This window comes from Ranitomeya imitator, chromosome 2 (genome assembly GCF_032444005.1).
Source record: "Ranitomeya imitator isolate aRanImi1 chromosome 2, aRanImi1.pri, whole genome shotgun sequence".
Classification (NCBI taxonomy): Eukaryota; Metazoa; Chordata; class Amphibia; order Anura; family Dendrobatidae; genus Ranitomeya; species Ranitomeya imitator.
The window spans coordinates 60,854,986-60,871,329 of NC_091283.1; the positions used below are offsets into that span (position 1 = coordinate 60,854,986).

Here is a 16,344-nt window from a genome sequence, read left to right on the forward strand (position 1 = left end):
TTTGTATTAAATTAAACTTTATTAGCAAACCAAGAATTCGGAAAGTCACTCTACAAAACAGTGCAGGCTTGTAAAACTAACAAACATAATCACAGTGTAACGTACAGTAGTATGTGGTGGGCTACGCAGGGGCACGGAGTAAACTTCCACCAACGATTCCAATGGCCTCTAAAAGTGTGACTCCCCAGATGGCGAGGAACTACAACTCCCAGCATGCCATTACCGCCCACATTTACCAAGGCATGCTGGGAGTATTAGTTTCCCTACAAGTTGCGAAGCAATGAACGTCTGAGGTCACCAGTAAACATTGCAGTCACGTGAGATCGCGTACCATTAGGGAACGAGGCTGCAGATAATCAAGGGTTAATATACCAGCGGCTCCCAGTATGTAACATGGCAGTGAAGAAGAGGCAAAGTGTGGACTTGTCAATGTACATACATCTATAAATACCGCACGGGACGGGAACATTTACCGTGGATCGATGGGACAAAATGAGCAAAAAAGTGCAAGATCGCCGGTGAGAAGTGAGAAGGAAAGGCTACGAGACGTAACAGCATACGTGGAACCTGCGAAACGCGTTGCATAGCTAATATTGCCGCCTCTAGGATACTCTGTGCTCCGCATTAAACACGGCTCCTGATTGTAGTCGTAGAAGAATTCTGGACGTTATTTCTCTAGTTCTTGGAGACAACAACTTGGAATTTACCTAAGAGGAACAAAAGGGAGAGTTACAGCGGGGAACAAGAAGGACGCACAATGGAGATGAAGCTCCAGGGACGGTCCGGCAGAATTAGTGCTGCATTTTCCCATCTATGTTACAGCTCCGGGTGTCATCACCCATCATATAATACTGATAGAGTCAAAGAGATCTGTATTCGGGAATGGAAAACACATGAAATAATCCCACAATATGGTGTGAACCTTCCTGGGGTCAGGATACACGCACAGATACAGTGTGAGGCCACACACCAGTGGTGGGCGATGTCATAGATTAAAGGGCTAATCAGGAACCTTCTTTTTGGCCTGTTATGACCTGCGCCGATCAATGCTGGTGATTCAGTGACTTCTGATGTCGCATTGACAGTGCAGATGTTTTTCTTCCGCTCTGCTTACATGGCGTGACTGTCAACGTCAGACTGATTGACAGCCGGCTCCCCGCTACTTAACTGCAGGGAGCCGGTTGTCAATCAGTATGACGTGGACAGTTATGTCCTGTGGACAGCAGCCTGGGAGAAGAAGAGCTGTCCTGACGTGGAGCAGCTGTATTGCCAAGCTCTGAGCCGGGTAGGACTACCTTTTAACAACTACTTGCCTGTTTGTTCCTAAAAACTAAGTAAAAAAAAAAAAATAGCACTGGATAAACCCTTGAAGGGGGCCTCAATTTTTTGTCGCACAGCGCTGCAGCGGGTGTTTTCAGCTAGCAGAAGACTGCACGAGGATATCTACCCATCTGCTCCACATCTGCAGTGTGACGCCATATGGAACGAGTGGCTATAGCAATCTGTCCACATGGTGCAGGGATGCGGCTATGCCAAGCGCCAAGGGGGCTTAGCCCGGCAGCAGATGCTGCTCTGCACAGGCAGCGCTACAGCTAATAGAGCAGAGATCTACTTAAGAAAGCTTATCAGTAAATGGCGAGCGGGCTTTTCCAATCCAGATGTGGCCATGTGGTCCGGGTATTTTTTTTATCCCTACAAATGGCATTCACCATCTATGTCTGTGCAGGAGGGAAGTAAAAGGGAACTAAGCTCCAGACCCCTGGCAGGATAGATCAGTAACTGATCAGCAGAGAATATCGACTTTGCGTCTTTCTTTTTTACAACATTTAACTTACAGTTTAAATAATTTTATATGTCCATAGATAAGACTGTTGTGGATGTGATGATACAGGATGCTTTTTTTAAATTATTTCTTTATTTTTGGATGGTGAAAGGAGGAACGATTAAAATCTTTTATATATTTTTAATTTTGTTTAATCCATTTTTTTTTTTTTTTATTATTTTAACTCCCCCTAGTGTACTTGATCCTGGGATCCGCATGATGTACTGCAATACTTTGGTATTGCAGTATATAATACAACTAACGATCTCTTATGAGGCCCAGCCTGTGCCTATGCTTCATAGGAGTACCAAGATGGCGGTGACTGATGCCTTCAGCAGCTCCCCTGCTTGGCACCCTCTCATCACCCCATGTCACATCCCGGGAAGGCACTAGTCACCCCAATAGACCCCATGATCGCAATGTCCCAATGCTACTGTCAGGGGCTGACAGATGCATGTAAATGGTAATCAGCGGTAATCAGAGCTCTCTCCGTTCGCTGCTTCTGGAAAAAAGTGCCAGCTGCATATATGTATGGAGTGAGCTCAGCTCCAGAGCTTTATACACCCGCAGCCACCCAATGATGGAGATGGTGTAATAGATACATTTTTGACCAAAACAATGTATACAAGTAATAACTCACATGTGGGCATCACTGGGACCTCAGCAGAGACAGTACAACTGATTCCTAAATTTGAGAGCGCACCCTTGATGAGTCCACAAGTGTAAGCCAGAAACTGAAAGACAGCGGGGAATACAATCAGCCACAATGTGCCGCATAGGTAAAGGATGGATGCATATTAATACGTCGTACCTTTGGCGCTTCTTCTAAATATTGCTTACTGCAGGAGATCTGGGTCAGCAGCAGAAACCTGTTGTCTTGTAAGACGTATGTACCCTGTACAAAGAGACGTGGAAAGGTAAGTATCACAGATACAATGCTCCAGTAGTACAATAGGGGGAGAGGTGATAATGTGCTGATTGCTGGGGACCCTCCGATCCGTGCAGCATTGTCAGTCTGCACATATGTGAGAGTATGTAACACTTCATTACATCAAAAACTATAGAAATACCTGATGGTTTGTTCTCAGATTATCAATCTGTTTCTTGAAGATGATGTTCCAAAACTCTTTACAGATGAATTTTACGGTATCCAGATCATCCTTGAAAGACGGGCTATCCTTCGTCAGCCTAGAGGCAAAAGGGCAAAGTTATAGATCCCGCGCTGTGCACTGGTCAATAGACTTCCAGACAACCTGATCTCATTTCATAGGTAATGTGATAAATGGGCAAATTTCTTTATTTAACCTCTTCAATTCCCAGAATATATTAAGGAGGGTGCAAGAGAATGAAGCAGGCTCCGGAGCGGAGTCTGCTCCAAGCAGCGCGAGTGCCAGCTGTGTTCTACAGCCATCACCTGCTTCTAGCAGCCATAATCAGAGCTGGCACTGATCACTGCTATGTAACCACTAAAATGCCGCTGTCAATCTCCGACAGTGGAATCTATATTCCACCGCAATGATCATCACATCACCACTGCGACACTCTTGTGAAGCCCAGCCACAGTATGTATGTATGTGTGTATATATGTATGTATATGTGGCACCCCTAGGGATATTTGCCACAAAAATAGTTACTGACAATAAATACAAATACTAAGATAGCAAAACTGCACTACCACCTCCGGCCAGAAGGGGGAGCTCCAGAGACTCCCCTTGATCCATTCTGGTCTGAGAGAAGAACTGGCAGTTGGGCAGTTGGGCCAAGGAGCTGATAGTGAGAGGTCATACAGCTGAATTTCTAACAGCCCTATGACGGTTTCCAGGCCCAAATCACCGGCTTGAGGAGAAGAGGGATAGAGAAAAAGGACATTGTGAGAACCGGGTAGCATTAATTACTACCCAGAACAGGCGCAAAGACGGATACCGGATCCGTGGCTGTATTCATTATATATAATACAGCAACCGGAAAAACGTGAGGTGATATCAGCTTCACTAGGGTCGGATGCAGCAACAGACACAGAGTTCAGCGGTACTCCCGGAGGGGGTAAGCCGATAAAAGGACTCGGGTTGCCCGTCGAACCAGGACCCGGAGGGGACAGATTGGGCCGGCAGCCAGTTCACATACAGCAGCAGGGCCACACAGAAATTGCGTACAATAAGAGGCGAAGACCCCGGCAGGGTCAAAGTAACTCAGAGTTCCCATACATAGTAACATAGTAACATAGTTAGTAAGGCCGAAAAAAGACATTTGTCCATCCAGTTCAGCCTATATTCCATCATAATAAATACCCAGATCTACGTCCTTCTACAGAACCTAATAATTGTATGATACAATATTGTTCTGCTCCAGGAAGACATCCAGGCCTCTCTTGAACCCCTCGACTGAGTTCGCCATCACCACCTCCTCAGGCAAGCAATTCCAGATTCTCACTGCCCTAACAGTAAAGAATCCTCTTCTATGTTGGTGGAAAAACCTTCTCTCCTCCAGACCCAAAGAATGCCCCCTTGTGCCAGTCACCTTCCTTGGTATAAACAGATCCTCAGGGAGATATTTGTATTGTCCCCTTATATACTTATACATGGTTATTAGATCGCCCCTCAGTCGTCTTTTTTCTAGACTAAATAATCCTAATTTCGCTAATCTATCTGGGTATTGTAGTTCTCCCATCCCCTTTATTAATTTTGTTGCCCTCCTTTGTACGCTCTCTAGTTCCATTATATCCTTCCTGAGCACCGGTGCCCAAAACTGGACACAGTACTCCATGTGCGGTCTAACTAGGGATTTGTACAGAGGCAGTATAATGCTCTCATCATGTGTATCCAGACCTCTTTTAATGCACCCCATGATCCTGTTTGCCTTGGCAGCTGCTGCCTGGCACTGGCTGCTCCAGGTAAGTTTATCATTAACTAGGATCCCCAAGTCCTTCTCCCTGTCAGATTTACCCAGTGGTTTCCCGTTCAGTGTGTAATGGTGATATTGATTCCCTCTTCCCGTGTGTATAACCTTACATTTATCATTGTTAAACCTCATCTGCCACCTTTCAGCCCAAGTTTCCAACTTATCCAGATCCATCTGTAGCAGAATACAGACTCCGGTGACAGGACTGGTTGTAAATCCCTTTATGTTGAAGTAAACTGGTTAAACGTTTCAGTGCCTCAGTCTTTCATTTGGACAATAGCCATCTATCCAGGATCGGGATCGTCACCGCTGGGAGAACCTGCTGCTGATCAAGTAAGTGCCTGTCCCCTCACGATACCCCTTACACTGTGCATCGCCTGAGGCCACAGCACCGGGTCAAGCCACCCGTGACATCCCCCTCAAGAGACAGACTCCATTGGTCCGGTGCTGGGTATCCCGGTCTCCTGGGCGTCACATTTGGCGTCACGAACAGGATCTAGGCAGCCCGTATACCGGGTATTGTGTGCCGTGATTGGAGCCCAAAACTGTGAAAACTTGGAAGAAAAATCTTGAAAATTGACTTTATTAAAGAAAATTCCATTCCCCATTGAAAACTATTAAAAGTGACTTTTCCCCATTGGTTATAATGAAGTAAAGATGGCCGCCATCCCCTGAGGTAATCACCTCATAACCGTTAGGCACGAGACTGTTGGTTGAGCTGCGCCATCACCTGAGCCCCAGTCTGACTGAAAAACTTCAGAATCCGCCATTACAGAGCGCGGTGGGTGGGTGTCATTGTGGGCGGCACCAAGCTGAGCGTTCTGACATCAGAGCAAGGGGAAAATCGATCCTGCTGCACAGCGGAACGAATCTACACTATCCCGACGGAAGCGGAGGACCGGAAGGGTCCGGATTAACTAAGGGGGCACAGTATGTCGCAGCACGGAGACGCCGCAGCACTCGGCAACGCTAATGCAGCTGAAAGACAGAGTGTTGATAGAGAGTCCGGCAGCGCAGCGGTGCAAGGAGTGGCGCCCATCATGCCGGTGCTGATGCCATATATCCCGGGTGGCCCGTGGCTTCCAATGTATGAAGGTGAGCCTAATACCCTTGACGATTTCAGAGAAAAGATGCTGGCCCATTTTGACATGTTCCCTGTGGGTGAAGTTCAGCGTGTTAGTCTCCTGATGATGCAGTTAAGTGGCCATGCTAAGCGAGAAGTCACAGCATGGGCAGCTGATCTAAAAGGCACTGTTGAACGCATATTTGCTGGATTAAAAGCTACATTTGAAACCACGGCCAGCAGCAAAGCTAAAGTACGATTCTTTAATTGCAAACAAAAAGCTAATGAGGGCGTGAGAGACTTTGCCTTAAACCTGCAGGAAGCCCTTAAATCACTTACACTGGCTGAACCCATTTTTAACACCGGAGCGGATAAACTGCTAAGAGATCAATTTATTGAGGGACTCTACACCCCTTCTCACCGGGGGCATGTGAGCATGCTTGTTTTTAAGAACCCTGAATTGACATTTGCCCAATTAAAGGAGAGCGCTATATGTCTCCAGCTGGCAGAGGCACCTCGGGATCAGGAGCCTGCGCAACCCATGGCAGAGGCACCTCAACAACAGGGAGTGCCAGTGACATCAGCTATGTCTGGGGCCATTGCTAAGCCCCTGGGGCCCAGTACTAATGAGGCTCTTCAACAAAAGCTTGATTCTTTAACTGATGTTGTTGCTTCAATGGCTAAAACCATGCAGGAGATGAGAGGACCCAAGATAGAGTTCGCAAACCGTAGAGAGGATGTTCCATGGATGAGACCCCGGAGATACTCGACATGGAGAGGACGACCCCGCGACCGCTACCAACCGGATGGACAGCCCATTTGCCGCCGTTGCCAGCAGCCAGGCCACTTTGCACAAGATTGTGATTTAAACGGGAATCCCCTGGGAATGCGGGCCGCTTCGCAGGAATGAACTTTCAAGACCCAACACCCTGGCACGACAGGTACATCGGAGGATGACCTATTATCCCTATCGTGCTGGACGGAATGCCCCTCAACGCTTTGCTGGACACAGGTTCCCAGATTTCATCTATACCGTATATCCTTTATAAGAGGTACTGGGCTGATGCAGATATTGATAAAGGGCCCTCTGATGTTGAACTAGATATATGGGCCAGTAATGGTAAGTTGGTACCGAAACTAGGATTCAGGGAGATGACCATAAAGATTGGTAAAGTAGAACTGAAGAAACAGGGTATAATTGTTGTTGATGTTGACCGGCGGAACTGTGAACCAACTGTATTGATAGGAATGAATGTGTTAGAGAACTGCTTTTCCGAAGTCATTTCTGTCTTACAGCAAATTGCTGAAACTGCCCAATCCTGCCAGCAGAGAGTTCTCCGGAGGGAAATAAAAGTATTGATGTTAAGGCAACAGGTAGAAGTTGCAGGTGGAGAAATCGGCAGTGTGAGGGTAAGTGATCCAACGTCTATTGTAATCCCACCAAAAACAGAAATGCTGGTATGGTGTAGAGCAGCCATTGGTACTAAGGGACGAGATTATCAAGCCTTAATAGAACCAGTGTACACCGACAGCAGGCCCACTATACTCACAGCACGAGGGATCGTCGAGGTACACCGGGGACGAGTGCCGGTACGACTTTTGAACTGTGGAGAGGAAGAGGTCACTTTGCCAAGGTATGCTACAATGGCAAAGCTATATACTGTTGACAACAATGCCATCACAACCATTGAGCCCTTAGAACCAACCTATCAGGTGGAAGGCAACGGCTCAGATGGAGAATTGGAGGATTGGTGCCAACAGCTACACGTGGGCATAAATTCAACACCTACCCATCAAAAACAAGGGGTGTATAGGCTAGTGATGGAATATGAACAAGTCTTCAGTAAACACCCATTGGACTTCGGACGGATAGAAGGGGTAGAACACACAATCCCCACCGGTGACCATCCCCCAATAAAAGAAAGATATAGACCCATACCGCCCGCTCACTATCAATGTGCAAAAGATATGCTGAGGGAGATGAAACAGGCCGGGGTAATAAGAGACAGCTGTAGCCCCTGGGCGGCCCCTCTGGTGATTGTCAAAAAAAAGACGGAACCATGAGAATGTGCGTAGACTACCGGCAGATTAATAACATCACCCATAAAGATGCCTACCCCTTGCCTAGGATAGAAGAGTCCTTGACTGCTTTGAAATCTGCTAATTATTTTTCCACCTTAGACTTAACAAGCGGGTATTGGCAAGTCCCTGTGGCTGAGAGAGATAAGGAAAAGACGGCATTCACCACACCAATGGGTCTAAGTGAATTTAATCGCATGCCGTTCGGACTCTGCAATGCATCCGGTACCTTCCAGCGGCTGATGGAATGCTGCCTCGGACACAAGAACTTCGAGACCGTCCTCCTGTACCTAGATGATGTGATCGTCTACTCAAAGACTTACGAACAACACTTAATAGACCTGGCAGAAGTGTTTGAAGCCTTATCCAGGTATGGCATGAAAATCAAGCCATCCAAATGTCACCTTCTCAAGCCAAAGGTACAGTACCTGGGACACATCGTGAGTTCGGAGGGAGTAGCACCGGATCCCGAGAAAATAACCGCCATAAGGGATTGGCCGAGACCTACCAGCGCAAAAGAAGTGAGGCAATTCCTGGGATTGGTGGGTTACTATCGCAGATTTATAAAAGGATTTACCAAGTTGGCAGCACCCTTGCAAGACGCCTTGGTAGGGCAGACGAAGAAACCTTCAAACCGAAACCCTCCTTTCCAGTGGAACGACGAAAGGGAAGACTCCTTTGAACAACTAAAGAAGGCACTAACCGGAAAGGAGGTTCTGGCATACCCAGATTACCATCAACCTTTCATCCTCTACACCGATGCCAGTAATGTGGGACTAGGAGCGGTGCTGTCACAAAAGCAAGAAGGTCGGGAGAAAGTCATCGCCTTTGCAAGTAGAAAGCTCCGGCCTACTGAAAGAAATCCAGAAAATTATAGCTCCTTCAAATTGGAACTACTGGCAGTAGTTTGGGCTGTGACTGAACGTTTCAAACACTATCTGGCCGCTGCAGAATTTATTGTCTATACTGACAACAATCCGTTGACCCACCTGGACACAGCCAAATTAGGTGCGTTAGAACAGCGATGGATAGCCCGGTTATCTAATTACAACTTCATAATCAAGTATCGAGCAGGTCGCAAGAATGGAAATGCCGATGCCCTATCTCGGATGCCACACTTGAGAGATGTAGAAGAAGAAACGGGGGAGCTTGAAGAAATTGAACTACCAGCCTTCCATCATCCCAAGGCAAAACATCATCAGTCAAGTACCTATCAGAAACAACAAGAGGTGAATTTTAATCCGTTAGCACACCATAGATGGGCTGACACCCAAGACAGCAATCCGGCTGTGAAGTTGGTGAAGGAACTGTTAACTGACCAAAGTGCATATCCCGATGAGGATGCCCCAGAAGAGACGCATCAACTCTGGAAAGAGAGAGGCAAAATGTTCCTGTATCAAGAGAAGCTCTGTAGAAGGTACACCAATCCGAAAACACATGAATTGGTTTGGCAGATTATCGTGCCTAAACAAGATGTCAAGATGGTCCTCGAAGCTTACCATAATGGTGCTGGTCACTTCGGTTGGAAAAAGTTAGAAGTACTTCTAAGAGAAAGATTTTATTGGGTCGGGATGAGAAAATCAATCGAACAGTGGTGCAGAAATTGTGGCCCGTGCAACCTCAGAAGAAACGATCAAAAGAACCAAAGAGCACCACTGCAGCCCATAATCACCAAACAACCACTTGAACTTGTAGCCATAGACCACGTGAAGTTAATACCAAGCCGGTCCGGCTATGTCTATGCCTTGACCATCGTGGACCATTATTCACGCTTCTTGGTAGTAGTACCCGTAAAAGATCTGACAGCAAAAACAGCAGCCAAAGCGTTCCAAACGTACTTTTGTAGACTCCATGGATATCCGGTACAGGTTCTCACCGACCAAGGTACAGCCTTTGAATCAGAGATCTTCAGAGAATTCTGTAATATGTATGGTTGCAAAAAGATCCGGACGACGGCCTATCATCCACAAACAAACGGCTTATGCGAGAAGATGAACCATATTGTAATAGACCTACTAAAGACTTTACCTGAGACAGAAAGGAATCAATGGCCAGAGAAATTGCCTGACTTGGTGGATCTGTATAATCATGTCCCAGTGAGCTCCACCAACTGCACCCCAGCTTACCTTATGCGTGCAAGACCCGGCCAATTACCAATCGATCTAGAAATGGGAATTCTGAAACCAGACGCAGAAGTTCAAGACTCCAATTGGGATCTCATACGGCAAAAGCAGTATCGCCAAGTGCAAGAGAGTGTGGAAAGAAGCCTTCAGCAAACTAGAGAAAGACAAGAGCGAACTTTCAACCAGAATGCTCTAGCGACCCCATTAAGACCGGGTGACCAAGTGCTCAAGAGAAATCGTCGAACCAATAAACTGGACAATCAGTGGGAAGCCGTACCCTACACAGTTTTACCAACAAGAGTGGATAATCCTAAAATGTGTCTCATTAGCAAAAACGGAGGCTTAACATCTGTACTAGTGTCAAGAGACAATCTTAAATTATGTCCGGAAGCATTGAAAGAGCCAGAAGTTGTCCAGCCAGAACAAGAAGTTATTCAACCCATACAGGTTCAACCAGTAAAGGAAAAAGAAGAGGAAGTGGATCACACCTGTATAGGAGACTTTCCCAAAACCTTACTAACATACCATGGTGCAGTAGTGGTTCCCATGGTGGCCTTTTACCCAACACCGAACCCAATACCAGAAGTCCCAAGACAGGAAGAGGCTGACCCCGTACTACAGGAGGTTCCAGACCAGGAAGAACAGATTCCTGATCAGAGTAATCCCATTCACGGTGGACTTGCCAACTCCATAGTCATGGAATTATCTTTAGCAGAACGGGCAGATACTACATCCGCAGTAGACAGTAGTACACCACATGAAGAGACACCGCTATTACGTAGATCACAGCGTAGTACCAAGGGTCAATTACCGGCCAGGTATGCAGATTACCAACTATAAAGCTCATAATGTGAATTGTATATATGTTATGCCGTATATAGTTAAACAGAAAATGTAGTATAGTCATTGTTATCATTCTGCAACGTTTAAGCCCAGTACCTACAGAGACTTGTCTGTATGAACTTCTTGCATATTCTTGAACTTTTTATCAGCCTGGAGGCACTAAATCAAAGCTCCGGAAAGACTGCTTTTTGAACTTTGCTTTTTGCTCTTTTTGAACTTTCTTTAGACTTTATATTGAGTACCTTCAAGGGTAGAACTGTATTAATGGACGCTATTTGAAGTGACTTTTTACAGAACTCTATTTTTGTTCCCTTGAGTGGTTTTTGTAACTTTTCATTTTTAAGACTCTGTACATATTAATTGTTATTTCAAAATGTTATCGTCCCACAGTCCCGGAGTACTGTTCTTAACTAAGGGGGAATGTGGCACCCCTAGGGATATTTGCCACAAAAATAGTTACTGACAATAAATACAAATACTAAGATAGCAAAACTGCACTACCACCTCCGGCCAGAAGGGGGAGCTCCAGAGACTTCCCTTAATCCATTCTGGTCTGAGAGAAGAAATGGCAGTTGGGCTAAGGAGCTGATAGTGAGAGGTCATACAGCTGAATTTCTAACAGCCCTATGACGGTTTCCAGGCCCAAATCACCGGCTTGAGGAGAAGAGGGATAGAGAAAAAGGACATTGTGAGAACCGGGTAGCATTAATTACTACCCAGAACAGGCGCAAAGACGGATACCGGATCCGTGGCTGTATTCATTATATATAATACAGCAACCGGAAAAACGTGAGGTGATATCAGCTTCACTAGGGTCGGATGCAGCAACAGACACAGAGTTCAGCGGTACTCCCGGAGGGGGTAAGCCGATAAAAGGACTCGGGTTGCCCGTCGAACCAGGACCCGGAGGGGACAGATTGGGCCGGCAGCCAGTTCACATACAGCAGCAGGGCCACACAGAAATTGCGTACAATAAGAGGCGAAGACCCCGGCAGGGTCAAAGTAACTCAGAGTTCCCATACAGACTCCGGTGACAGTACTGGTTGTAAATCCTTTGATGTTAAAGTAAACTGGTTAAACGTTTCAGTGCCTCAGTCTTTCATTTGGACAATAGCTATCTATCCAGGATCGGGATCATCGCCGCTGGGAGAACCTGCTGCTGATCAAGTAAGTGCCTGTCCCCTCATGATACCCCTTACACTGTGCATCGCCTGAGGCCACAGCACCGGGTCAAGCCACCCGTGACATCCCCCTCAAGAGACAGACTCCATTGGTCCGGTGCTGGGTATCCCGGTCTCCTGGGCGTCACATAATATATATATATATATATATATATATATATATATATATATATATATATATATATATATATATATATATATATATATATATATATATATATTAATACTGGATTATTGCATTAGATATTACAAGCAATCAATCACAGGTTCATGATCTCAAGGGGGAATAAAAACTAAAGTAGAAGGCAATAAATGAATAAATAAATATAGATAAAAAAACTTGAAGTTTGAATCTCCTCCTCCTTTATCCCCATCCAAAAAACCCACCACAACAACCCAAAAAATATATTTGATATAGCCGCATCCATAAAGGTCCGACTTATCAAAATATAAAATTATTGAATTCATAAGGCAAAGAAAACAAAACCAAAACACCAGAATCGCTGAGCCTGTGCCACGAAACGATACCAATAAAAACGTGCCATGCAAAGTACAAGTTCTCATACAGCCCCATAGAAAGAAAAGCTACGGATCTTGGAAAGTGATAACGCATTTTTTTAAGCTACTATAAAAATAAAAATACTACACTGCTAAGTTTAGTATCAGTGTAATCGTCTCGGCGTGAAGAATCGTGGTGCCAAGTCATTTTTACAGCACAGTGAAAAAAAAATACTTTTTTCACCCTTTAAACACATGTGGGATTTATTTTTCCTGTTTTTCAGTACATTATATGGAAAAATAAATGCTGCCATTCCAAAATACAACTGGTATTGCAAAAAAAACAAAAACGTCTATATCGTTAAGGGGTTAAAGCATATGTTGTTTTATGTCTTACCCCCTCCAAAAATAAATCAGTTAAAAGTGCTGAGCACTAGGTGTCTCCATTGCATGTGACTTGTTCCCTGCCTGTGGTCATGTAGGATCCATCTTGTGGAGCAGAGACACCGGGAGGGATAACAGATTGTCGGGGCGAAGCTCCTGCTCTCCTGTCTGTCAAACTGCATATAGAATAACTGAATGACGGGATTACGGGAGGGGAGGACATGCACAATGCATGATGGGAAAAGAACGTCCAGTCCCTATAGTGCTGACAGAATGCTGATGAAGTGCAGGCTACTCAAAAAGTGTAGAAGTTCCAGAGCTTGAGAATCGGGACAGTTGCGGGATACGGTATATTACTTGGCATGTGCTCCAAAAGCATTTTAGCTTGCTGTGGGGGGATGACGGCAGGACGATCCCTTTCTAGAGGTTTAGTGTGAAAGGACAGGTCAGATTCAGAATAAACTGAAATAAGCTGGTTGCTCTAATATATCAATCAAGCAGCAGCGGAAAGACACGTTTTTCAGCTTTCACAGTTTTGTGCCAATGGTGTTACCCAGCACTCCCAATATAAGCAGGACGTCCTGGTGAGCGGGTTACAGAATATTGTGTTCAAGGGTTCGTACAGCAAAAAAATGGGGAAAATGTGGAAAATACTCACCGTTCAATCAGTCCTTGACCCACACGGAAACCCATCCCTTCTAAGATCCGGATGTGTTTTCCTTGATCCTATAACGGAATGTTTCATTGTGTAAATATTTATGATAGAATAATATCACTATTGTCATCCTGCCTGTGGCCAGGGACATCATTATGGTTCTTCCTTGACCTGACCATACATATCACATTTGTCATGATGAATCCATTCTGGAGAATCCGCACAGAATCCACAACATATTGTTCGCAAGAAGGATTAGACGGGTCGGTGTTTGGAGGGGTTGTCCACCACCTATGAGGCGCCCGCACTGATCAGCTGTCCGGGATGGCCGGATGTACACAGTATACAACACTGTGGTGTCCAGTCCCAGTCACTTCAATAGGCCGTGTGCGGAGCGGTCCTGGGTCCATATACTGTTTATTGCCAGAGCTGCAAATAGCTAATTGATGGGGGAGGACGCACCGGGTGTTGGACACCGACCGTCCTGATTTTCATGTCTTATCCAAAGAATACGTCATCAATATGTAAGTAGTGGAAAACCTCTAACCCTTCTAATATTAATGTGATTCATTAAAAATAATTTTTATTACAGTCGCGTTTCGCTGGGAGAATCTCGGGGTCTAAGAAAATGTCATCACACACTTTTTTCACCAATTATTTATTTTCCACATTTGGAATTAGTGGAGTACACTGGATGTGATACAGAAGTGGCCACAGTACGGTTTGGAAAGTCCTCGCCTGTTGCGGGGGGCAAGGAGTTTTTGCTTATAAGTTAAAGTTACCGTAGTCATTCTGGAGGGTTTACTCCCTCTAATTTTTTTTTTTCTTTTCTCTCTTTTATGTAAGATTTATGCGAGGTTTGTGAATGTGTGTTTTTTTTGTGTTACTCTTCTCGAATTGTATATTATAAGGAAAAGTACTTTGCTCATTGTCGTAGTTTTTAACTACTGTTTTTCTTGTAAAATTCTCTTCTCTTTAATAAAAATATATTTACACAGAATTGGCCACAGGGCGATGTTACTGTGTATTGAAATCATTATTTAACGGGGGTTTACTTATTAATGGCCCCTGAATTCTACGTAAATTTAAAAAATAAATAAAAAACAAACAACTATTTACCTCCCAGATTGGCAGCGCTCCTCCGCTGTCAGCCCTGTGTCTCCTGACCGGCCGCAGCCTTCACATTCCTGTGCGAGCGACGTTGGTCCACGAGGTAAGTAAAGATTTGTTTTTTTTATTTATGCTGCACTTTGGGGGACATTAATTAGGGGATTGTCCAGTAGTGAACAAGAGCGATCTGGTGTCTACATTCAACTTAACGGTGATCTCTACGATTTTACATAAGTGGCCAAAAAGTAGGTGATGTTATAAAATATACCCCTCGCACGCCGCACTGCTCAGGTGGCCCCCACTAACACCAGACGTGATGAATTGTTGCCCAAGTATCCAATCACTGCTTTTTTGTGGGAAAAGTATCAATAAAACTTAAATTTTGCTCATGGCAATCCCAGGTGTCTTTATGAGTCCAGTGGGCGGTCCTACTAGTGACTGACAGCTGTAGGGGTCCAGTGGGCGGTCTTACTAGTGACTGACAGCTGTAGGGGTCCAGTGGGCGGTCTTACTAGTGACTGACAGCTGTAGGGGTCCAGTGGGCGGTCCTACTAGTGACTGACAGCTGTAGGGGTCCAGTGGGCGGTCATATTAGTGACTGACAGCTGTAGGGGTCCAGTGGGCGGTCCTACTAGTGACTGAAAGCTGTAGGGGTCCAGTGGGCGGTCTTACTAGTGACTGACAGCTGTAGGGGTCCAGTGGGCGGTCTTACTAGTGACTGACAGCTGTAGGGGTCCAGTGGGCGGTCATACTAGTGACTGACAGCTGTAGGGGTCCAGTGGGCGGTCCTACTAGTGACTGAAAGCTGTAGGGGTCCAGTGGGCGGCCCTACTAGTGACTGACAATCTTCCCTGTATAAATTATACATGCCTACACAGCGGTCAATCACCAGTCGGACCACCCATTGGACTCCTATGTATACAAACCCCATAAATTTCAATGGATAAAATACAGGTTTTACTGAATCTTTTCCAACAAACCTATGTGTCATCCAGCTCAGCTGATCCTTCTCTATACCGTCCACAGATGTCATGTGACTGCTGTTCTCCGGGGATCTCAGCGCCCCCTTTATTATTTTTCGGTCACAGCGCCATACTTTCTAGTGGATGCTACTGGTACTGCAGCTTCCTTACAACTAAGAAAGACCAGAATGCAATACCTGGCACTGCCACAACAATGTGTGGGGCGCTGTGCACGGCGCTCGCTGGAGCCGCAGTCACGTCGCTGAGGTGGTGATGATGATGAAGAATGCCCCAGCACTGTCAGTCCTGAGCGGACCCTCGTGGCCTTACCTCCTCGTCCTGCCCCGCGCTCTTATGTGCATGACAGATCATCTCCATATGTAACAGCGCAAATAACGTCTCGTCCGCCATCGGCAGCGTGGGATCCGGTCACTGCCTCATTAGAAGCTTCCTCCTATAAACCAGCGTCTTATCTCAGCCCTCAGTGCCCCGGTGACCACATTATCATTAGTGTGACAGAGTCGTCACTCTTTGCTTCTTTAAAAAAGAAAAAAAAAACTAACTAATAACTGTTATACATCCGGGACCTCGGAGCAGGCTGCAACCACAGAGATGTTTACAACAAGAGAGCTTATTCACACTAATTCCCCTCTTCCGGGTTACTCTAACCACACTTCCGGCTCTGTAACAATAACGTCATCGTCACCTGCTGCCCCACTTCCGGTG

The 16,344-nt window shown here is 45.6% G+C and overlaps 1 protein-coding gene across 1 annotated transcript; it reads right to left on the reverse strand.

The window, feature by feature from the left end:
- On the reverse strand, positions 1-16,295 carry TRAPPC6A (trafficking protein particle complex subunit 6A). Its single transcript, XM_069746834.1, has 6 exons — positions 15,949-16,295; positions 13,550-13,617; positions 2,893-3,010; positions 2,634-2,717; positions 2,463-2,556; positions 1-707 (listed from the first exon to the last, which is right to left on the reverse strand). The coding sequence occupies exons 1-6, from the start codon at positions 16,027-16,029 to the stop codon at positions 676-678; spliced, it is 477 nt and encodes a 158-aa protein (XP_069602935.1). The 5' UTR covers positions 16,030-16,295; the 3' UTR covers positions 1-675.
- Between the last annotated feature and the right edge of the window lie 49 nt (positions 16,296-16,344).

Coding starts and splice junctions, on each gene's coding strand:
- TRAPPC6A (XM_069746834.1), bottom strand. CDS start 16,029: ATGGCGGACGAGACGTTATTTGCGCTGTTACATATGGAGATGATCTGT. Junction 2,718..2,892: donor ATCTGAGAACAAACCATCAG/GTATTTCTATAG, acceptor CTCTTTGTACAG/GGTACATACGTCTTACAAGA. Junction 2,557..2,633: donor ATTTAGAAGAAGCGCCAAAG/GTACGACGTATT, acceptor GCTGTCTTTCAG/TTTCTGGCTTACACTTGTGG.